General features: G+C 37.8%; 3 protein-coding genes across 4 annotated transcripts in view; 2 read left to right on the top strand and 1 right to left on the bottom strand.

The window, feature by feature from the left end:
• LOC121512013 (E3 ubiquitin-protein ligase rnf213-alpha-like) overlaps positions 1-3,644 on the top strand; it is a 75,788-nt gene extending 72,144 nt beyond the window's left edge. For both annotated transcript variants that reach the window (XM_041790958.1, XM_041790957.1), the window contains exons 64-67: positions 546-743; positions 1,159-1,248; positions 1,418-1,596; positions 2,145-3,644. In XM_041790958.1, coding sequence (XP_041646892.1) covers positions 546-743; positions 1,159-1,248; positions 1,418-1,596; positions 2,145-2,301 — 624 coding nt within the window. In that variant the 3' untranslated portion in view covers positions 2,302-3,644. The remainder of the gene's footprint in view (positions 1-545; positions 744-1,158; positions 1,249-1,417; positions 1,597-2,144) is intronic.
• A 110-nt stretch (positions 3,645-3,754) lies between these two features.
• lsm4 (LSM4 homolog, U6 small nuclear RNA and mRNA degradation associated) lies at positions 3,755-9,923 on the bottom strand. The gene is made up of 5 exons (XM_041790960.1): positions 9,792-9,923; positions 8,252-8,293; positions 7,051-7,149; positions 6,351-6,531; positions 3,755-4,562 (listed from the first exon to the last, which is right to left on the bottom strand). Exons 1-5 carry the CDS (start codon positions 9,792-9,794, stop codon positions 4,456-4,458), a joined length of 432 nt encoding a protein of 143 aa, XP_041646894.1. The 5' UTR covers positions 9,795-9,923; the 3' UTR covers positions 3,755-4,455.
• A 1,278-nt stretch (positions 9,924-11,201) lies between these two features.
• On the top strand, positions 11,202-24,086 carry LOC121512551 (pyroglutamyl-peptidase 1-like). The gene is made up of 5 exons (XM_041791865.1): positions 11,202-11,347; positions 13,204-13,256; positions 15,336-15,452; positions 16,771-17,003; positions 21,646-24,086. Exons 1-5 carry the CDS (start codon positions 11,314-11,316, stop codon positions 21,839-21,841), a joined length of 633 nt encoding a protein of 210 aa, XP_041647799.1. The 5' UTR covers positions 11,202-11,313; the 3' UTR covers positions 21,842-24,086.
• Positions 24,087-24,197: the final 111 nt, after the last annotated feature.

Here is a 24,197-nt window from a genome sequence, read left to right as displayed (position 1 = left end):
TTCACATCTCTGTGATATAGTTAAGAGGGCTAGGGGTGCTTAGTGGTTTAACCAATGCCCTATGTGTAGAGGCTATTATCTTGAAGCACTGGCCCAGGATCTGACTTCATCCCTGTTTCTGACACCATGTACCGTCCTGTCCTTTAAATAATATCAAAAACAAAAGAATAATCTTTAAAAAGTGGTTTCTGTAACATTAGACCAAGGTGTGTGCAAGATTACAAATCTACATGTTGGATATTTATTTTTTAATAGATATAGTACTGTACTTGATACTGTGTTTAACAAATACTGCTCATTATAGCAATATTTTTAAATGATACTTTATCATACTATTAAAGTTTTCAACTAAATGGTCAGAAATATTTTTTATCACAGAGGTAAAGTTAAAAGTAAAATGGCTTGTATTAAGGAATTAAGATATTTGAAAATAGTCATTTAATCAGTGAACTTTGAATTTATCATTATAATATCAATTAAGAATCCATGTTTACCGCAGATGATGTCTTTCAGCTGAATCTTTTAAAAAAATCTTTTTTCATTAGGACCCCCTGACCACTCTGACACGAAATGCTGTGTCCAGAGAGCTGGAGTCCTACAGCGAGGTGTGTGAGGCGCTCAAGGTCGTGGAGCTGCTCCTGGGTTTCCTCTCAATGACAGGGGGTGATCCCAGGATGCCACTGGTCAGTTACCTTCAGGACATCCTGAAGATGGCCGACAATATTGATCGTCACATATTGCAGGTCAGTGAATTTGTAGCTGTTTTAGGCAGTTATTTCATTTTAGTGTGAATTAAATATAGAGGTTTTATTATGTATACTTAAGTCAAAGTCAGTATTAACAGAACCAGCATTAGAAATAATCTGTTGGGATTTGGTTCAAGATATACAGTAAGATCTTATTTTGAACACAAAGACTCTGAAAGGAAGTATGATAGATCACTTCACTGACTTAATGCAGACACTCAGTCTTCAATGTGTCCCGTTGTTGTTCATCTACATTACACCAAGAACACTAAAAAAAATTCTAGAGAATGTACAATTCCAAAATGAAGCAGAACAAAAGCAAATATTTTTGATTACATAACAAAAATAACAAAAATAAAGAAATGATGATGTTTTTAATGAATTAAAACACTCTGCCGTGTTGTTTCCCCAGGCTCTGGGCAGATGCAATCTCAGACATTGTGTTTGTCTGTGGCAACTCCTCTCCTCCCTTAAATCTGAAAGCATGCTGCGTCTCAAGAGGGTAAGTAATCAATGAAGTTTAATGATGGACGAGAACAGATTCCCAAGTAGGAATCCCTAAAAAACACATTATGATTTGCCCTCTCTCCTTTGCACCTGCATATATTTTAAGCACATAATTTTACATCTTAACACATTAAAAGCCCTTGTTGATGTTTTCCTTTTAAAAGGAGCCCTTTTCAGGGTATCCAGCTGATTACCAGGTGCCGCTAACAGAGGAAAACAAGATTGAGCTGCAAGGCTTCCTACATGGGGGAAATGTGGACCAATGGCTGCTCGAGATGCACGAGTTCCTCCTGTTAAATCTGGGCCGTCTGAGGGCCACTGAAGATTACAAACCAACATGGGGGTAATGCTCTGCGACAGGACAATATTTGTTCCTTTATTTATTAAGGACCAGTCATAAATATAGCAATTTGAAGGCTCAACACAATAAAAAATAAAACCATGGGAAGATACAGACTCTGAAGGGATACTTTGGTATTTTTCTGGTGGGTTTGTATGAGGTACTCGTCAGTATGAAGTAGTTGATCGACAGGAGATGCCTGTAAGCATGGCTCTTTTAAAGAGAGCGGCCAGGTGTAGACATAGACTATAGGCATCACAGCTATGCAGACAGAGTGAGTTGATTCATGGATTCATGCAGTATAGTGTATTTTAACAAAACAAAACAAAAAAACTTTGGGGCCAGTGTCCGCTATACTTAGAAATTCACAGTGCTTTATTTTCTGCCAAGCAAGCCTCTTTGTTTTAGTGCCACTTTCAATATATCACATACTTGTTCCACCGCCTGCAGCTCAAAGTATTAGAACGGATATGAATTTAAGCAAATCCAAGATATTAACTACCAAATATAGAGTCAAAGAGATAACATGGCTGTCTTTTCTCACTTCTCAGTATAAAGATGACTGTGGCTGCCCACATGGATCGTAAAGAAGTGGAGGTGCCTCCTTACGTGGAGGACAGGTTTCCTGATGAGCTGCTGCTGTCCCAGATTGTGGAGACCTGGAAATATTTGGTCACAGTCAGGCAGGAGATGATGATGGGGGGATGAGCAGGATGTTTTTGAGAGAGAAGAATCTATTTGGTATTTTTTTTAAAAAAGCAAAGCCAGACAGTTTTATTTGAGTTTGTCTTCAGTTATTTTCTTTTTTTCCTGATTATGTAAGAAAGATAAAGCAGTAATTTCAGGGTTGTTTGTTTTTCACACAATGACCATTCCATAAATTTCATTTCTTGATTATGCGGTTTGAATTATGCTGCTATGGGCCAATTACTCTGCATTAGTAATCACTGTATAAACTGCTGTGTTGTCTTTACATGAAGTTAATATCAGGATGTACTCAGGAAACGTCTGAAGGAATTTGACAAGTGAACACTTTCATATTATGTTTTAATTTTTCCTTTTCATGGAAGTCTTTGAGTTAATTTCGGTATGATCGAACAAAATTTGAGTTTTTGTTATGCATTCAAGTTTTCTGAGAGTTATCGATTAGTGATCCTTTTTATTTGAGATATTTGATTTGTCTGACTTGATTGTTTTTCTCGCGTGAGTGATCAATTCTTGAGGATTGTAGTAGGAAATGACAGAGTAGAGATTCACACAAGAAAGCATTCAAGTTTCTGGAGAAAAAGCTGAAAAACTGTATTAAAAAAATGTGCATCTTACACTGTTAAGTCTTTCGGTTTGTGAATGAACCAGTTATATTTACTTGACCAAAGAAGAAATAATGTCTTCCATGTTTCTGATGTATGTAAAATTTTAAAAACCCTTGTGCCCTTTTACAGCTGAGCATCTGCAATCAGGAGAAATGTTTTTTACTTGATTAAGAGAGCTACTTTGGAAATGCTTATATTTGTGTTTACTCCTCAGTAAAAAGTAATAAACAGTCTGAACTGCTCATGTTTCTGTTCATATCCCTCTACCGTAACATGCAACAAGTATTTGTTTTTTAGATGTATTGTCCACATGTACCTTTGTTCTATCATTCCACCCATTTTTGTTTTATATTTAAAACTCCTACGCTGAGATGAGCTGTAAAGTATTTGGTCCAAGGCCAATATGACTGTGATATGAGAAAACACCATCCTTCCTTTTGAGCTCAGCCCCTCTCACCAAAACAGTTCTCAATTTTACTTAAATGAGGAGCTGACGGTGCCATGGAAAATATTCTGGTGAAATTTTAAAAAAAGCAAGAGAGCTAAAGAAAGTTAGAGTGGCCACCATTAGTTAAAAAGAGAAATAAAATTACTTCCAAAATTTGTGATACAGTTCAATCAACCTTTGTACGGTTCCAATTCATAACCGAAGTTATCTGAAGAAACTACAACAGTTGTTGCTGCATCTCAAAGCAACGCAACAAATTAATTTTATCATCTGAACAGGACAAAATGGGATATGAATGGTATGAGTAATCATTTAACATTAAGATCCTAGTATCAATCAAGGTAATTATGGTGCTGAGTTTTGCCATAACCAAAGAAACTGTTCAAAGTAAATACAACCCTTCTCACAAAAGCGGTTTTATTCTCATGTTGTCTCGTACATAAATTACAACATTGTCTTTTGTTACAAAAATAAAACAAAACCCAACCAACAAACATGTTGGACTCTTATCGTTCTTCAGACGTGAGAATCTTTTTTACTGAAACTCCTTTTGACCATAATGTGTCATCTTACACTTTCTTAAAAAAAATTCCGGGGCAGGGTCCTCGTCCCGAGTGCTAGTCTAACGGCCCACCTGCTGTGAACAGACTGTCACAGCAGACAAAAGAAACAGCAAACAAACAACAGCAAACTAAGAGCAATTTAAAAATCATATTCATGCGACAGAATCTGGGGTTGGGCTGTTGCTTTACAGGGAAACAAACAGGAGAAAAGGAAGTCAGTGCACTGCAAAACAATTTGATTCTCTTCAATGACTTTTTGCAACCTGTGATCAAACATATAAACTGTAATTAAGGGATTGTTGGCTCTGATACACCAATGTATGGTTATAATAAAAAATCAATACCTACTCACAGGTGCTTAAAAACAAACAAACATAGTGCCAGAGCACAGCTTCTCTCCATTCCTCCCAGTTTGATTAGTGCTGTGGTCAGACAATCACTGCAGCAAAAACAAACACCAGAGAGGCCATTGTACATCTACTCAAAGAGTAGTCGTTCTATATAACATGGTGTGTTGTTGAAGGTATGATTGAGTCTCTCAGTGCTGGTTCTTCATTCCCTGTGGTTTGCTGGGTTTCTTATCCTGCTGCTGCTGCTGACCCCTTCCAGGACCGGTCATTCCTCTGCCTCGTCCACCAAAGAGACCTGCAGCAAGAAATATTAGGGCAGGACAAAGAAAGAAGATGTGGAATGAAACTCCTGCTTTTGTCTCAAATAAAACTGTAAATGAAGGTAAGGGTGGAAAGATTTAGTTTTAGTTTGTTCCAAGTTTGAATAAACACAGCGAGGCAGAGTAATGCTTTTTTAACAGTCCTTTAAGTTAAAAAAACATTCAGAAATTAGGAGAAAGTTGTGAACATTGATGGTAAAAAGGGGAATATCTGATTCCATATTTTCAGAGAAATGTAGTTTTGAGTGTCTAGCTACTGGGATTCAAGCTAAATCCTGCAAAAGTGTGAACACTAAATAGATAAGCTAGTCTACAAATCCTGTCGGGTTTGAAAATCTCAAAAGTAGTATTCAAATACACTTGTTATGTTTACAAATTCTTTGACACAATGTTCTAATGTTAGAAATACTTAAAAAAAACTAAATGCATTCTACTGAAAACATGAAGGAAAAAGCTTTAAAGTTGAGATTTAATTTACAATCAAGAGATATCCATGTGAAAATGCAGCCAATTATCTGCTTTTAGTTGGGTCTCCCAACTTCTCTTCTCTAGTTACTAATTAGACCATAAAATGTATCAAAGTCCTTATTCATCAAATACCAGCTTCTCTGAAAGCTGCCCAAACATCTGCTCTTTCTTAGAGGCTATAAAGTCATCAGACAAAACTGAGCCGGCAATAACGTTCACTTTGGTCGACGCGATGACCCAGACCCGGTTTTGCAGCCGACTACCTGAGGTTCTTTCAGAATATTAACATATCTTTCTTTCTTGAGGATTCCTTCCACCTTTACGAGATTCCCAGTTCCAGACAAACAGAAGCATCCCCACAGTGTAATAGCTACTCCCACCACCGTGTTTCACTGTGGGGACGCTATTCTTTGGGTGATATCCCTCTCCCTTCTCTCTCCAAACATACGCAACGCCTCTACAGCCAAAGAGCTCTAGTTTGGTCTCATCTGACTGAAGGACATGCTTCCAGCATGCATAATCTTTCTCCAGGTTCTCCTTAGCAGACTTCCTTAGCAGAAGTGGAGTTTGTTTAGGTCTGCGACCTCTCAGTCCATTCATGTGCAGGGCTCTAGTGATGGTCCTCTTTGACACTCGTCCAAGTCATTCACTAGTGTCTTGGCAGTTGTTCTGGGGTCTCTGGACACATCTCTCACTAGTTTTCTTTCCAGATTCTTTGAAATCTTTCTCTTCCTACCTCTGCCAGGCTTGTTCTGGGCTGTGTGGCTCACTTTGAATTGAATGATGATACCTCTCACTTTGGCTCTTGACACTTGGAAACGCTGTAATAACTTTATATATCCTTTTTCTGCTTGGTGAACATCATCAGTTCTTTCTTCTGTTTTTGCCATGATGCTTTCTCCAGTGACAGCTCAAACCCTTACTGAAGTTTTTGTACTGTACATAGACTGGAAGATTTACAGAGTTAAAGCAAATCATTTCATAGCACTGTGTGCTAAGGATCAACATAAAAGGTTAGTTTTAAAGGTGGGCTAATGATGTCTACCCTGGTAGTTTTTGTGAAACAATTTTGTTTCTGTGTGCAACATTAAATCATGTAAGCATTAAAATAAAACTAGGATGTTTAAAAAAATTCAAATGTAACATTCTTGAGCCTTCTGATAGTTTTCAAACTGCACACCGACAGACCATTTCTGAATAAACCAAAATCTTATGTATAAATATGTTGTGATAGCAGGATCAAAAACCATCTTTTACAGAGGAGTGTTCAATCAGCATGAGCTGCATCCACTCACCACGGCCAGCTCCTCCTCTTCCTTTGCCCTGCTGTTTGTTCTGCTGAGCTCCTCCACGTCCGCGGCCCTTTGACACCACCTCCTCCTTCACCATGTCGATGATCTCGTCTGGGATTCTCAGATACTTGATGGTGCTTCCTCTGATGTAGCACTCAGGCATCCTCCAGAACTTATCTCCATCCTGTTAGAGGGGAACCAAGCTGTCAGTGAAACCTCATTAACACGTGACTTGAAACTTTAAAATGTTTTCAATAATAGTGTCTTAATCACTCCTGTCTGCTCAGCCATTTACTGTCATTTTTACATTTTGATATGCCAGAATAAGGACTCTTTGCATCTGTTTAAAAAAATGTAAACCTTAATTAATACAACACTAACGTTGCTATTTTTCAAATGTTTTAAAGTTGTATAGAAATTGAGTGCAACAGGTAAAAAGTATATTAAAAAATAGAAAAAAAGTAATTGAGAACTGGACCATAACACCAACAAAGAAGGAACTAATCAATCCCTGAAGTGCTGATGACAGAGTGACTGTGATCCATCTACTGCAGGAGACTGCAGACTACAATGACCCCTACAGCTAAATTAACAAACCCAAGACCACAGAGGTCTACTGTATGTTTTCTATTCTTCCAGCTGGAACCATTCTAAGTACAGTCTTGTGACAGCAAAAAAGTGAAAGCAGAGCTCCCAGCTTTACCCTAGAGGTGCAGATGACTTCTCTCAAGTTAATGTTCATCCAGTTGTCACAGCTGACCAGGTGACCGTTGTAAGTCTCTCCATTTTTCAGCTCCACCAGCTAAGGTAAGAAAGACAGTCAAAATAATCAGCCACTTTTTTGTGGTCACATAGGCAGGATAGATGACAGAAGCTAGAGCAACTTTAAACCTGGAAGAAAGGACACAGTGATGAAGAATCTCACAGGTAGCGAGTGGCAGCTCCACCAAAACAGAAAACACCCTGACAAAACTGGGAACAGGGGTACCCAGAATTCAGAGGTAATTAGTGTTATGGAAATTTACAATATTTCTAATATTCATCTGTCTCCACAGATTTTCTGAGGATGGTTACGTTACTTGAAGGCACCAGGTCAAACTGTATCATCAGGAGTGCTGGACTCTAGGAGTCCCTCCTCTCTTCCAGGGCTGATCATGTAAACTCACCAGCTTGAGTTAGATAAAATACTGTTTGTTCCTTACAGTCAGGGTTGTTTCTTCACAGCTTATGTGTCAGTGAACCTTAGACAAAGACAGTCCTACTCTAAAACATCTCAACACTTGACATCAATTACTGGAGTCGATGTAACCATATTTTGAGCTGTGATCAAGGTTAATGATGCTCATAGGTGTAGAAGGGTGAACTATTCTGGGCTTCGTTAGAAATCTGGCTTCAGTCTCACAATGTGTTGATGTCACCGTTTCTCCTTGGCCGAGACTAAGTAAAAGCTTTATGAAAGCCATCTGAGTCTTCTGTGTATTCTTCTTATCTCAGTTTTTGAATATATGTTTATTAATTAGTTAAAAAATATTAACTAAATCAACCTGCCCAGAGCTGCAACAGTGTCAAAAAGGGCATAATATATTATATAGTTGGATAATAAAAATCTAAATCACGCAAAAAGACACAGACCAACAAACCGTAGCAACTGCCAGGAGGTTGTTTTTACAACAAGGTGATTAGACTGAAAGCTAGAAGTAATAAACATTTGTCATTATGCAGGCAGACTTACAACCACCAAATAAAGTCTTGACTGTTTGAGTAATTTTTGCACTAATAATTGTCTGATACATAAAATATAGTTTACTTAGGTTAAACTGATCAACAGTTTCAAGCTTAAGATGTCAGCCAATCAATTAGTGAAAAAGTATTTCAACAGCAAAGAGTGCTCAGCATTGTCTCACCATCGGATGGTTCTGGGCAGTCTTCAGCAGAGACAAGGGAAGCTGTAAAAAGACAGAAAAACAGGTATGAACTCATCTGTCACAACAGTGTTTAGTTACTGATTTAAACCTGAATGTCATGCCTATTTTTGAAGATAGATTTGGCTAGACCCAAGGCTAGGTATGCAATACATGGTGATGGATTTCTCCATAGTACATTTATAAATGCAGCTTCATATCACGTACCACAAATAAATTTTAAAGCTATTAACTTCCGATACTGATAGTATGTCTAATATCATTAAGTGTCCCAAATTAAAGTTGAGTCTGTGAATTATTTAACCAAAGTATGGTCTAGACCTGCTCTTTTTGCACATTGTCTTTTGAAAAAAAAAAAAAAAAAGTATTGTAAATGGCAAAATACAATAAAAGACTGATTAAATTAAAAAAAAAAGGTTTTTGAGTTTCATTTGGGGCTGGGCAATTAAACAAAATTTAGATTAAATGACAATATGGCCAGGTCAGATCGCAAAAGGTACAATATTTATTCAACCTGAAATGTGGGTCAATATAAGCTACATGTTTAATAGTTTTTGCAGCTGAGATGTTTTGCTCAACACATCATGCAATCATTCAAGTGTTTTGTTTTTTTTATTTTTGGAAAGTTTACAAAGACCCTACTTCCCTCATCACTGTGTAAGTTTTTTTTTCATCAAAATGAGAATGACATTAAAATGATCGGTCCCTTCAATATAACAATGCATATCAAATCTGCAATGGGAGTCAAAACAATTGCAATCAGATATTTTCAGACTTGTTCAGCCCAAAATTGATCCATCCAATCTGTGTTGATTATGATACAGAATGATTTGTTGCTTTTGTTTGTTGAAATATACATGAGACGAAGTACTTAAAAAATAATCAAATCGGAATCGAAATGTTGTGAAAACAAAATCGCATTTAGATAATTTCCCCAATCGTTCACCCCTAGCTTCAACTCCATCTTCGCAGGATGTACATTCATTTAAGTCAATGTTAAACTTATAATGCCTAAATACTCTGCATGGGTAAGTCTCATTGATTGTTTGAAAGTGTACTTCTTTACTTTTAGGGGGCAGAGAAAGTTGGATATAGTTACATGTAGTTCTGGTAAATGTAGAAGCTAAGGTAGAGTATCTATTCAACATAAATTGTCTTTTCAAAGGTGGAGGGAAACATCTTTGGAAAGTACGGATCTATGTTAACATGTCTGCTGAAAAGAGACAGCCTTGAATAATAGCGGGTACAATCGAGGTACTGTGGATTCATAAAATTAATACCATTTGATTTAAGCTAAATGAGCTTGTGGTATTGCGGAATTTACATCATTTTATTTGTTTGTAGAGCAGTTTAGGACTATCGCTAATTTTATTCAGCTAGCATGCCGCTAACTGTGATTATAGGATTGAGATCACTCACTACTCCGGTTTAAAGCTAACACAGCTAACTTCAGCTGAGCAGCTAAGGTGGAAAGTAAATGTTTAATATGCGTTTAGATTTAACACCCAAATTAAATGCTTACCATTGTGGTTTGATCTCTTTTTGAACTGCGTTGAACGTTTCTGTTATTGCCACACGGTTAAACGATGCTTCTTTCTTTTTCCGCTTTCAGTTCTTCTTCTGTGGTGTTTTTTTCTTCTTCTACGATTTTTTTCCGGCACTGCACTGGTATCTCGATGTGAGGGGCTGCCCTCTACTGTGAAAAACTGGTTTTGCACAACAGTGGTTTGAGAAGTCCCCTCAGGAGATACACGCTATGAAGAAAAGTATTCAGCCTCCTGATCATTACACCAACAGAGACTGTAAAGACATTTTATCCAAATACATGTAATTTAACCTAGTATTGGCTGCAGCTATAACAGCATCCAATCTTCTTGAAAGGGTTTCCAAAATATTTTATAAATGTTTCTGTGGGAATGTGTGTCCATTCATTGTGTTGAGCATTTATGAAGCACTGAAGTTGGACGAGAAGGCCTGTGTTGGTGTGCTTTACACCACTCCACCATATGCTTGGCATTGGACTTGGTGATTTGAGGCTTGCATGCAGCTGTGTGCTGACACAGTTTTGTGCTGACATTAATGCCAATGAAAGTTCAGAAGTCTTCAGTTCACTTCATGGCAACTCCATGGCTGGGTTGCTGTTGGTCCTAAACATTTCCACCTTCGAGTAATTTCCCTTACAATTGACTGTGGAGCATGAAAATCAAATTTCACAAACCGTCTTATTGCAAAGGTGGCATCCATCACAGTACCATCCTTGAAGTCACTGAGCTCTGCAGAACGACCCATTTTGTATCATAAATGTTTGCAAATGTAGACTGCATGGCTAGGTGCTTGTTTTACACCTGTGGTACAGATCTGGTGGAAACACCTGAATTAAAAAATTACTATTTCATTTATTAAATCAATCATTTCATTATCTTTTCTTTAACTACTCACATTTCCCATGATTTTAATAATAAATAATCTTTCAATAAAATTTGCGTACATATGGGAACATAGGGAACATAAAATGATTTCCATTGTATTTGTGTATCCAGTTACAGTGCACTTTCCCCACTTACATGGCATTGTAGTTAAAATAATCAAACAAAGAGACAAATAAACAGTATTTAATACTGTGTTGAAGCAGAGTAAGTCGAAACTACGTTGGAAAAGACTACAAGTCTTTGTACTCACAGAACAGAGAGGTATAAGTGTGATTTTAAGATGAACAGGGAAGCTCCAATTTAGTGTCTTTCATAGGACATAAAAACAATGCAACACTGATAGATAACAGGTGTTGTACTGGTTTGCTTTCCATGAATCGTTCTGAGGCACATTATTCTATTTATCACTTTGCTTTTGAGGCCCCCTAATGAACTCCAGTTACTGGTGACGTAATCACGTCGCGTCTCACGCAGCCTGTAGAGAGAAGGACCGGTTTCATTTGTGTCTGGCAGACGAAACCGCTGGTTGTGGAGGGTTCGAGCTCTCTTTTCGGTCCAGGTTCAGACGGAAGACCGAAATAAAAAGACAACAGCTCCTCTTCAACGGGACTGGCGATGGATAACAATAAACGGACGGTGGTTGTTACAGGTTTGTCGTCTTTTTCCAGCGGTTGTTGTCGTGTCTCGTCGGTAGACTAAACAGTGGGCGAAAGTGGAGGAAAAGTTGTGAAAATGACAGCTGCTCTAACGTTAATGGCGTCAGGCTGTTAACTGCCTCTCTCCGTGCAGTCACAGGAAACGTTGATGTTTACGTTTTCAAACATAGATGGAATTAAAACATTATCAGAAACAAATGAATTGAAGTGTAGAGAAATACATAGATTTATCAGTGTTCACTGACAAACTGGTGTCGGTATCTCCCCGTTGTTGTTTACGTTGACTTTCCCTAAAGGCCACAACGTAAAACATAACATTACGGTTAAATAAATAGATTTGATAACAAGACTCTTAAGAAAGTAGATGTTATTTACATGTCTTCATGTTAATGCAACAGTAAATCATGTTAGACCATGTGTAATGAAGAGCCGTAAATGGTAATTTTACCTATATTTAAAGACAGAATAATTAAGTCAAAGTATATCTAAATGTGAAGTATTATAATATGTAATGTGAAGTCTATAGTTTTTAGCTGTCACTAGCATAACACAGTCATTGTTTACGAGGAGGGGAATCCCGGGGCTCTCCTATCTAAAGACATTAAATTAACCTGATATTTTTCATACATTAATGTGAAGTAATTTAAGCAGAGACTTGAGTAAAAAACTTTAATCAAAAGAAGAGACTCTTTTGCATCTTTCTCTTGAATAGTCAGGATATTGTTTTTCACTTCGACCTCTTTACAGATGAAGTGTTACTTTACAGATCTGGATTATTTGGGGGAATGAAAGAAGAAACTAAAACAGTTAGTGATAGTGTTTAAGCATTAATATGCCATTGTATTTTTTGCCTTTAAAGAAACTCCTAGAATTATGTTTGATCCAGTCTTATTGCTGTCCTTTACCATTTTTAAAATAACAGTTCATAGTGAATATATCTGCACTGTCTGTCATGTTTTTAGCTGAAGAATTGTTCAGCAAGTTCAATTTTGATGCACACATTTGTGTCATTGTTAACTGAAAATACCTACAGGTACAGGTTGGAATGATTCCAATAAAGAAAAACAGATTAAATACTAAATAACTTTGAGTTGTTTTGACCAAAACAAGACTCTTTTAACTCCCCTACCATCCTGTAAAACATCTTATTTTTAAGCCCAAAATGACATTCTTTTGCATTGAGACCATGCTGTACAACAGAAGCAGTGAATTGGTGTTTTCAGACACAAAGGGTTGCTGGACCTCACAGCCCCAGCTGATAGAAGATGTGGAGATTGCCTGGGAACAGCACCTTCACAATGGCCCGCCGGCTGGCAGCTGCCGGCCCCCTCACTCTGCTCCTTTTCAGCAGCCTGTCAGACAGACTGACCCCCCCCCACCCAACCCCCAGGGGACCTGCTGACCCTAGGAAGGGTGGTGGAAGGGGATCTGTTATAGATCCCTACATAAACAAGCCTGAGTGAACATCTATAGGCAGCTGCTGGGATTTTGTAGGTCAAGTATAAAGTGAAGCATGAGGGGATTCTATTGATTCAGTAATGACTAACAGGATATTTTGTATTTTATCTTTATTTTGATTCTATAAGAATTACTGCAGTTAAAAATTTAAAGCATCTCTATCTAAATAATGAACAAAAAAAATTATAGAATAAATCAAATTCAGGCTATAACTAGAACACAAAAGGTCTGGAACTTATTGTGCTTGATTACAACGTAGAGATGGCTAACATACAGAGGCTCATGGCCTTCAAATCCACATATCTAAACTTCTTTCAAATTAAATGTATTTTACTTGGTGTTTTTTTCTTTCTAAAAGACTGTGCACCATAATAACATGTCTGTTTTACAGGATTTGGGCCATTTGGAGAACACACAGTAAATGCCAGCTGGGTTGCTGTACAGGTACGTTTTATCTCTATATTTCTGCTTTAATATAGATAAATCCTAAATGATCAAAAGCAAGATTTTTGATTTGATACTTTTCTTACCTGACAGCATTTGCATATCAGTCATTATCAAGGACATAAGACACCCCATTGGTCAGTCCTTGATAATGACACCCTGCCTGAATAAAGCCCACCATGTTTTGGCCATGAATTCACAGCCCACACAAGCTATTTAAAAAATATATAGAGAGACAGAGGGCAGAAGTGTGACTGTTACTACATGAATAAAATGTTAAATCCATGTATGCGTCAGTGCCATGATGCTCTGATTGCTGCCGGCCGGCTTCCCACCTTGCAGCAGCGTGGCGACTGGCTCTGCGTGTCCTGCATGTGGGGGATGATGGTGGTTGTCAAGGCGTCTAGACGGACTTGATAAGGATATTAAAGGCAAACAATGGGCTGCTTTGTGACGAGGTCACAGACATGGTCAAACAAGCCTCTTTTCAATATGAGTGGGGGTCAGTGTCCAGGGCTGCTGGTCCTGCAGGGAGACAGGGGGAGGTGCTGGTCACTGGCTGTGAATTTGACACTGATTTATCTTACTTAGAATATGTATGATTGCATCTCGACTTCTTGACTTTTCAATGGTGGTTTTATTGTTTTATTATTTTGACAAAACATACTTTCTTATGGGATTTGTTACATTTTGGATAAAAAACATTGTTTAATTCTAAAATTAAGGCATCTTTTGCAGTAGACAGGAAAATATGTTCATTCTTTGTGGAGTAAGTTGCTGTAGTGGGCCTTAAATGTGAAAGTAAAGGGTCAAACGAGAAAGAAGAAGACATTTGCTCAACTAATTCACAGTTGGAGGGGTGTAGCCATAATGTCAAAAGTTTAAACAGACTGGTAAATGGAGCTGTAAGAGGAGATTCATTTTCACACATTACACCCAACCTCTTTTTAAATAGTGTTGATATAGTCTTGGCCGAATATTGTTTAGTAGTCTGTAAAACATTGTTTTTGTTATTTAGTGTTAGTTTTTACTTATCAGACTTACCTTTAATTTACATTTATGAACATTTATTTTTAACATTTACACCAGGTAAACTGCATTAATGTACACTTGACAAAGCAAAGTGCTCACACAGATTTATGATCCGTTTCTACTAACCAGTCAGGTTCAGTTCAGTTTGTTACAGTAGTCAGTGAATTGAGTTTCCACTGTCAAGACTTGAGCAACGTACTTAAAAACAATCCATATCATGCTACTTTTTGGCACGTTTCTCTTGGGGTATCAAGCATTCCTATCCAACCCTGAGGAATTGAGCTTGGCTCAGTGGTCTGTCAGTGGGTTGTAAAAATTCCAGTCAGACAGCTGTAGTACTGGACGAACACAAAATATGCCATGTTTAAATATTCTTTGGATTTTGAAAGAGTAATTTCAAGACTGTTGCATCCCCGCCTTCTGAGTAAGGGTGCAGTTGGCTTTCTCTTTTACTCGTTGCAGCTTCTGATTTAAAGTATGACTGAATACTGTCAGTTTTTTTTTTAAGTTTTGGTGCTTTCAGATAAACTTGGTCATCAAAATAACGCATTGTATCAGTGTAAATCATCCATCCATCCATTTTCTATACTGCTCATCCCATTTGGGGTCGCAGGGGGGCTGGAGCCTATCCAAGCTGTCATTGGGCGAGAGGCGGGTACACCCTGGTCTGGTCGCCAGTCACAAACATAATGAAATACTGAAAGCTTTGACAACCATATTCAACTTGAAAATATATTGTTGTTTTTGGCTGACCACCAAGATCAGCCCTACAAACATGTCTGTATGCGACTGCCTGCCTAACTATACTTTGGAGCCCTACACAGCTGTGTCAGCAGAGGAGTAGCAACATCTTATGGCGGTTCATGGAGCATAGTGGACCTCCACTGATGCCATGCTCTGTCTAAAGCACTGTAGATACCTTGTTTGAGGGAGTAGGCAAAGCTACTCCTGTTCTGCAAAAACATAAAAGTCAGCAGTTCAAAAGGCATCCCGGATAGTTTCGGCCAACCATATACTACGTTTTAACCTAGTCTTGTTTTTTAACAGGAACTAAAGAAGCTTGGACTCGGAAGTGAGGTGGACTTGCATGTGTCAGAGGTTCCTGTAGAGTATCAAACAGTCCAGAGTTTGGTTCCTTCACTATGGAAGCAGTATCATCCACTGGTAAGAGCAAAATGTGATTAATCCATGAGAATTATTCTGCTTTTAAAGGTGAACTACAGCAGCTCCTGCTGGCTTCAGTTTCAGGTTTGATCTGATTGTACTGCTTCATGTGTCAGGCCTTTGTAGAACTCACTCCCAACACATATTCAAAACTGCACAGACCTACCCATATTCAAATCACTGCTCAAAACTCACCTTTTTAAACAGGCTTTTAATGTGTGATTCTGATGTTGTTTTGTCATTCTGTTTGTTTTGTTGGCATTATCTACTTTTAATGTTTCTATGTAAGTGTTTGTATCTTTTTCTGCATTGTACAGTGTCTTCAAGTTTTTTATGAAAAGCACTTTATTTAAAAAAAAAAAAAAAGGATTATTTTTAAAGGCAAGTTATCACTGGGTTTGACTGTCTGGATCCTGTCAGATAATAACTTATAACCCAGGCTGCCTGAGGAAAAACAGTAGAGATGCACAATATTATTGGTATCAGCAGATATTAGCTTAAACATGAAATTTTGGTACTCACAGAAATTTAAAACTTCCGCCGATATTTAAAACCAATGTTGGGCTACAAAAACTGCCTTTATCAGCCCTAAATATTGGCCGTACAAACAAACATATGTCAGCTGAAGTCTTTTTCTTTGTTCATCTTGATCTTTTATAAATAAAAGTGTGGTTGAAGGACTGATTTATCTTAACTTGGTCATCCTCAAACTTTAAATTGTGTTTTAAGAACTGAAATTATCAGTCTGATCAACATTTAATTTCTGTATCAATACTGGTATCGACTTGAATTAATTTGTAAATATTGGCTTATCAAATACTGGCAAAAATCCAACATCAAGCATCCCTAAAAAACATTGGATACCGTTAACTTGAAAACTGTCGGGGTGCACAAATAGCCTTGCGGTCTAAGGCACTACCCATGGACACAGGTGGCCTGGATTTGAATCCAACCTGTGGTCCTTTACCGCATGTCTCATCCAACTCTCTCTCCCATTTCCGACACTATCCACTGTCGTCCTCTATGCAATAAAGGCATGAAAAGCTCAAAAATAAATCTTAGAAAAAAAAAAACAACTTAAAAAGGGTCTACATTAACAGACTTCCATGGGAGTCTTTACCGGCTCTGGTGTAAAGCATATTTCTTGGATTTAGATCTGTGTTTTATGCATTTCTCATCCAGTTACATAAATCACGGTTCCTTTCAAGCACCCCAGAGGTCGTAGAGATGTGTCACTTATATATCATATTTATTTTTTGATTCAGAACTGAACAATTTTAGTAAATCTGTTTATTTTTTGAATATTCTTTTTGTCCAGTTGGTTGTTCACGTTGGAGTCTCAGGTATGGCCACCACGGTCACGCTGGAGAAGTGTGGCAGAAATCATGGCTATAAGGGCCTGGACAACAGCAGCTTCTGTCCCGACTCGCAGTGTTGCATTGTGGGAGGCCCAGACTGTATCGACTCAGTTATTGACATGGAATCAGTCTGTAAGAGAGTGACCGCCTCCGGTCTGGGAGTAGCTGTGTCCGTCTCCAAGGATGCTGGGAGGTAATTATTTCCTTTAGTTTTCTCCAGTCAGAAGTAGCCTTTTGTTTTTTTTCACTCACTCACTTAACTCTAAGTCCAGATAGATCGATGGCAGAGGTCGCGTTAACCGAATATTCTCCGTCACAGATAGATTTTTTTGAAGGATGACAGAGAATTTTGAATGCTGTCCGTCATTTTGACGGGCTGGAATGATGAGGATGAGCCACAGACACAGACAGAAGCATAGACCTTTACCACTTTGCACACATGGACTATCAAGCAGGTTATTTAATCTCTTAAAAATGTTGTACCTAGTAGGCTCTCTCACTGACCTCGACATAGTAGATTAAGGAAAGCGCGCCGGTTTCCGTGCTGACGGCGCACTGAGGCTGCTGTTGTCTCAGTACACAGGTTGGCATGCAGAGTTCCCCTGCTTCCACCTTGCTTGCTCACCACCGAAACCTCACTTTAAACACCAAAGTTTGAAATATCGCAAAAAGATGGGTCAATGATGATTCAGATTAGCGCTTGTTGCTTTATTCTCTCTTGCTTGCTCACCACGCCCCCCCGAAACCTCACTTTATCCACCATAGTTTGCCAGAGTATTATGTGGATATCAGCCATGGAAATCTAACAGATAAAGGCATATGTTAGTAGCCTACTCAAAGGTCATAACAGAGACCGAATTAAAAAGTTGTTCTCCATCTCTTCAGCTTGTCTCAGCGCTACGACGCATGAGCGTGTGCTGTATGAAGCTCTGTCAGGATGGATCCAGTGGGATTTTGAAGGAGTGACAGAGACATTGGCCCGTAGTACGAAACTATTTGCCACATTCTACAGATTTTCGCAGTCAAGGCAAATACAAACGCAACGGACTCAGTGTACAAGGTCCAAGTGCATGACGTTTTTTTTCGGATTATGACTGCTGTGGAGCAGACAAATGCGCACAGCTCCACAGTGCAGCCTTTTAACAGCCTGTTACCTGCTATGGTCGTCAAACTACATTGTCTTGATATTAAAAATATCATCAAAACTGTGCGTGATATCTTAAATGACGCAGTTCATAGTTGCTTCCTGAAAGACAGGGATTGTTGCTCCACCGTCACTGCGTAAAAATGATGAGGAGTAAACACTGTGCTGCTGTATTCATCTTTCTCTCAAAGCCATTAAAACGCAGAACCTCAAAGATTGTTTTTTGAATATAAGTTTAGAAATGGTGCTTCGTTAATTAAACACTGCTAATAAAGTCATATTGAATTATATCATATTACAGATATTAAAGAGGAAATTATAATGACGGATTGTAAAACGGCATGATGGAATTTTTACGACCCTTTCCGTCAAAATGACAGACAAAAATGTCCAGCGCAACCTCTGATTGAAGGATGAAGACACCAGGTTGTTTGTGTACTAAATAAGCAAATTAGCCTTACACTTTACTCATTGCATTAAGAGGTGAATATCGTTTGGCAGCCTGACTGACAACTGAGGGTAAACTGTGTGCATTAGAAATTTAAAGGTATGATTTGCCTTTGCTTGAAGCTACTTGAAGAAGTTTGTCAGTTTTGGTGCCTCATGTGGACAAAACTGTACCCTTTTATCTGTTAACCCTTCAAGTTGGGCTTGCTTTGACATGTTTTCTTCATCCTTACTGACAATGGTGTATTCAAATGCATTGAGTGCTGTTTTGTCCCAGGATCATATTAAAGATCCAGGTTTCATTGCATGTAATCACTCCTTCTGAAAAATGTGGGTTTCCTTCAGTTTGTTACAAAATTTCTCCACAAATTTGCTTGAGTTTTTCCTTTTGATCAGGAGTCACAAGTTTTGGGACACCTTTGGCCCACTAGTCATGTTCAGATTTTCAAGCAAAATTTGCTGTACTGTCCCTTTATCAATGGAGACAATTTCTTTTATGCTAATCATTTTCCGATGCCTTAGCAAAAAACACATGCACTTCAATCAGTAGCTAACGGTGAACTAAAGATGCCAATTATTGGAAACTGTGTGTAAATACCCAACCTTTAATAAAGAACACTCATAAGTGCAGTCTCATTATTTAACAGCCATACCCTATACATCATCTACCAAAGTAAATGAATGATTGTTAAGGCTATGATATATTTGTATTATACCATAGTTTAAACAAGTAATGCACAAAAAAGTGACATGTTCTATGCAAGATTCCCTTAAATTAAAGAACGAAAGTCTTGTGAAGATCAATCAAGCCATCAATCAATCAATTGATCTTTGTTTTTATGGCACCAGTTCTGAACCAATGATATCTTAAGATACTTTACAAAGAGGGCAGGTCTACTCTTTGTTATATTGTTTATAAAGACTGAACATTAACCTCCCATGAGCTCAGGACTAAGCAGCATTCAGCAAAGTTAGAGTGGCAAGGAAAAACTATCAGGCAGAAACCTTGACCAGACTTGTGTAACAGAAAAGCTGGGTTTGGGTTGCAAAGGGATCGAGGGAGATTCTGAAAAAAGACAAGAGGGGACAGTGGAAAGATAGAGGAGGGAGATGCTGAATAAATTGAAGAGGATGCAAAAAGAGAAAAGGGAGATACAGAAAGAGAAATGAAGGGGATGTAGAAAGAGAGAAGAGGATGTCGAACAGTTTCAAGTAACCAACACCCTCTAGTGGCGACATTGAATGATGGCAACCCTTTCTACAAACTTCATAAGCAACACGAAGCTTGATACAAGAAACTCACAGTACATCCTGTGTTCTTAAGATAAAGGCTATATGGTGGAGAGAATTTAATTGGGTCATTTCATTGGCCTCTGGTTTGCTTTTAAGCAGTATGGTATAATACAGAGGGCTTCCCTCTGTTGGTGTGCTTCCCCATGGTGTAATAAATGGTTATGACAAAATATCAAGAAAACATGCGCACACACACTTACTAGAGAAAAATTGCCACTGAATGATAACTTTTTGCCCAAAGGCCTTCCTCAAGTCATATTTTTTTCTTTTTCTAACACTTGTAACGGACCTCTGGTGGAAATGTCGTGATTCAGTGTTGTCTTTTTTGTGGCGCTAAGCATGGATGCATTTTTTGTTCTTGCTGCTGTTGTTGAATTGCCCTGCTGCCTACATGATATTAAGGCAGACCTTTTCTAAGACAAAAAATGACCTATCATGTTTAAACAACATAGTCCATCAGAACTTAAATCTAATGTCACAATGCAAAGATTCTAAATTTAGATGTGCTATTAGTAAAACTCAAATGGTGTCAATATTTCTTTTGATACCAAGGTAGCAAAATAGAAGTCTTAGCCACCCAGTGTTGGGTAATTTCATTATTTCAGCTATTAAGAATTACAGGCAAACTCTTGAACACAATCTCCCATGCATGTCTAGTGAAAAGATGCATTTCTGATCATTAGAGTAACTAATAATAATAACTTTATTTGTACAGCACCTTTAAAAACAGAGGTTTACAAAGTGTTTTGACAATAAGCAGGAATACAAACAAGACAAAGCATCTTAACACAACACAAGTAGAGAACACAACAAGAAAGACAGAGCCTCAACACAGAATGGCCCATGAAAAAATCAGCTAGAATTTTAACCACAAAATCATAATAACCCAGCAAATACATTATAAGAACCACAAGAACATGATAAAAAATTGGAAACCAAAACCAAAACCCAGAATAATAGATGAATCCAGGCAACACAGGAACCCAACTACATAAAGGGAGACCTCAGGACCAGAAATGTAAAACAAAAGATAATTAAGAAGCGATGTAACAGAATAAAAGTTAAAACTGAAAGAACAAATAAAAACGAATGAAGATGAGTAGTGATTATTAGAGTACAACAATAAAAAAGGTAGAAATTGTAAGCTAATAATGATAATAATAAAAAAAACTCAATTAAGATGACTAAAAGTGCAGTAAGAGTCAAATCAAGGCATAAAAGCTTTAAGATGAAATTAGAAAACTAAGGAAAATTAGAGGCAGAAAAATTAAAAGAGAGAAAATTTGCCAAAGACGGAGGAGATGGAAAAGGCAGAGGACGACATCACATAAATGCAAGTCTATAAAAACGACTTGAGAAGTGATTCAAAGGAGGTGTTTGAATCTGCACGCCTTATCTCCTTGGGCAGGTTGTTCCAAAGTTGAGGGGCCCTGATGGAAAAGGCCCTGTCACCTTTAGTCTTCAGTCTCGACATTGGAACGACCAGGAGGCCCCCAGGCTGCAGCCTGGCTTGTAAGAGGGGACAGTTAAAAGTTCTGTTAGTTTGGAGCCAGGCCCTTCAGTGCTTTAAAAGTAATGAGTAAAATCTTAAAATCAATTCTAAAATGTAGAGGAAACCAGTGTAAGGATGCTAAAATGGGGGTGATGTGATGCTGTGTGTTAAAACCAGTTAGAAGCCTAGCTGCTAATTGAAACTGTGTTGTATGTACATATGTAAAAAAAACCCAAAACAAAACAAAAAAAGTATCATCGAATAAAACATTGCCAAACTTACTTCAGCTTGAATCCTCCAAATTGAGGGGGTGAAATTAACATTACAACCTTTGTTACTTTATAACAGACGTTATGACGTGACTGTTTTATTAGGCGTTTTTAGTTTTAGCTAGATGTACCTACAGTATAACCTTGCAGCTGACTTTTTCTTTGGTATTTTTTGTTGCTTTGCTAACAGGTATCTCTGTGATTTCACCTACTACACCTCTCTGTACCTGAGCCACGGTCGCTCTGCCTTCATTCACGTGCCTCCTCTTGGAAAGCCTTACAGTGGGGAGGACCTGGGCCGAGCACTGAAGGCCATTGTCCAGGAGATGCTGGAGCTTCTGGACCAGGCCGAGGAGAAGATCCACTGCCAGCAGCACTTCCACTAAGTGACCTCCAGGTGCCAACCAGCCTCTCCAGCCTTCACCACACAGGAGAAATTGCACTTAACCACAAGTAGCCAAACCTCTTCTTCTTTGTATTGGACAGAGAAAGCTTCCTTGTTTATAATCTGTCCAGCATTTGTTTGTCTTTTTTTTTTTTCTTTTTTTGCTTTGCTTGATTATTATGGTCTAATGTCTCCCAATGGTGTGAAAATAATTAGAAGGTTACATGAAAAGCCACATTGAAATGTAACATTTTGTCCCACTTAAGAGGAAGATAAAATAATCTGACCTATTCAGTAAAAGTATGTGAAAAATGTAATGCAAAGAAAATGGGATATTACAACCTATAATCCATAATGTGGCTCGTATAAAAGCACCTTCTAGAGGGTAGGGGTTTTGAAATAGTTACAGAAGTCACATTTGGACATTAAGACCCTGCAGTTCTTATCTCAGCATATTTCATCAAATTTTTTAATGTTTCTCAGTCAGATTGTCTTTAATGGGACAGATGTTTTCATCCAAAGGTTAATAACTAATTGATGTACATGATACATTATGTTTTTAGTAGAAATGCTTGGCAGTGAACTGTGTTTGCTCATTTATTTTTGCTTTTTATCTACTTTCTAACTGTGCTTTTTCACATTTGATGTTGAGTTGTTTCTTTGGTCCTTTTTCTTTATAAGAAGTTGTAAATTTGCCTTCTTTTACAAAGGTGATTTAAATCAGGGAACGGGTTGGTTCCAGCTCATATTTCCCCACTGTTTGTCAGGCCCAACTCTGACAGAAGACAAATCCCCACAACTGAGATCTGACCCCAGGATGTGCAATGTTATTTTACAGATCTCAGATTCAGTAATTTGAAGTTGGCAGAAATCTATGACGGCTGGCTGTTGACTTATTTTTAGATTGCAGTTTGTCCTGTTCTTTTTCAAAATTGTGTGGCTGTTAATATTCTTGTGAAAATATACAATACAGTTAACTAAGCCTAACTTTAGAAAAGATTTTTCTGAAACTATCTCAAAACACTATGAAAACCCCACATTTTCTTTAAAGAGCTTCAGCATTTTGAGCTCAATTTCAAAATCCCACTATTTGTCCTATTTTGTGTATCCTTTTTGCTGACAAAAGCTTTCTGTAGTTCTCCTCATCGAATCAAATCCAGCTGCTTATTTTACCTGAAAATTTGATTTTATGAAGTTGAGCTCTCAGTTCAGTCAGAGTTGGGCCAGGACTTTTATTTATGTAGCACTTTCCTTTTTCATTTAACTTTATCTGGAATATTAACAACATTTTATTCCATGAAAAATACATAGAATTTCTTTTTAATTTTATTTTCAGTCACTTTAAATTGAAATATGTAGCTTTCAAGGCATGCATGCCTCCATTTTTGGTCCCCAATGACTATATTATGGATGTGAAATATGCTCTATATTTAGTTATGCTTTTTGTCTCTGACCTTTGGTTTTATCTGACCTGTTGAACAAACTGCAGATAACTCCACAGACATTTTAGTTTAAAAAGGTCTCCAAAAACTGTCAAAGCAAAGTAGGAAGCAAAATACTTTGCAGCAAAGGTAACCGACCTATTATTTATGTTTTAACTGAGTCTTTGATGTACCAGTGTCTCTATTTCTAGCAGAAAATGTCTTTTATTGCAGTTTTTGTACCACAAAGTAGCATCATTGAGCACCAAGCAGGGAGTGTTTAAAATGTATTTCAACATTTGTCTTTCAACTGGCATGATGGTTAAGTGGTTTTAAAAACCTCTTTTGAAATTGTTGGAACAATGGGCAGGTTTAATTTTGATTTTGGGTTTGCAGTTGTTGGTATTTTAACTGTGTGGCTTTGTGAGGGAAAGGGTTGTGGTAGAGCTACCCCCTCAAAGAAGCCTGCTAATAAAAGTGAAAGCCTCAAATTTACATATGAGGTGACCACTGATCCTGACACTTTCCTGTGCCTTGTTGTATTTTAAGAGTGTTTGAAAAAGGCCTTAAAATTGCTCAGCAGTTCAGTTCAAATGTTATTGATGCTGTCCTGTCAAATCTGTGGCTACCTCAATTTTTTTTCTTTTCCATTTTTTAATCTTGGTGTGTGCTCTGTGTTACAATAACATTATTGGTCTGTGAATTTGTGGATTTGTAAATCTGCTAAAAGATGTCCTCTACTGACCTAAACAAAGCACTGTAACAAAAAAAGGTTATCTTGGCTTTGTAGAAGGAAAGGCTTTGAAATAAAGAGAATTAAATGATTACAGGATTCTTTGTGTTTTCTATTGCAAGCAAAAGTTTGTCACCAAAAATTAACATTTTTGACAAAATGATTCTTCTCATGCTTACCATTTTTATGCTTTTGTTGTGTTT

The sequence above is a fragment of the Cheilinus undulatus genome, linkage group 7 (assembly GCF_018320785.1).
Source record: "Cheilinus undulatus linkage group 7, ASM1832078v1, whole genome shotgun sequence".
Classification (NCBI taxonomy): Eukaryota; Metazoa; Chordata; class Actinopteri; order Labriformes; family Labridae; genus Cheilinus; species Cheilinus undulatus.
Note: the sequence above shows the minus strand (reverse complement) of the source record. Positions and strands in the feature narration are given on the sequence as shown.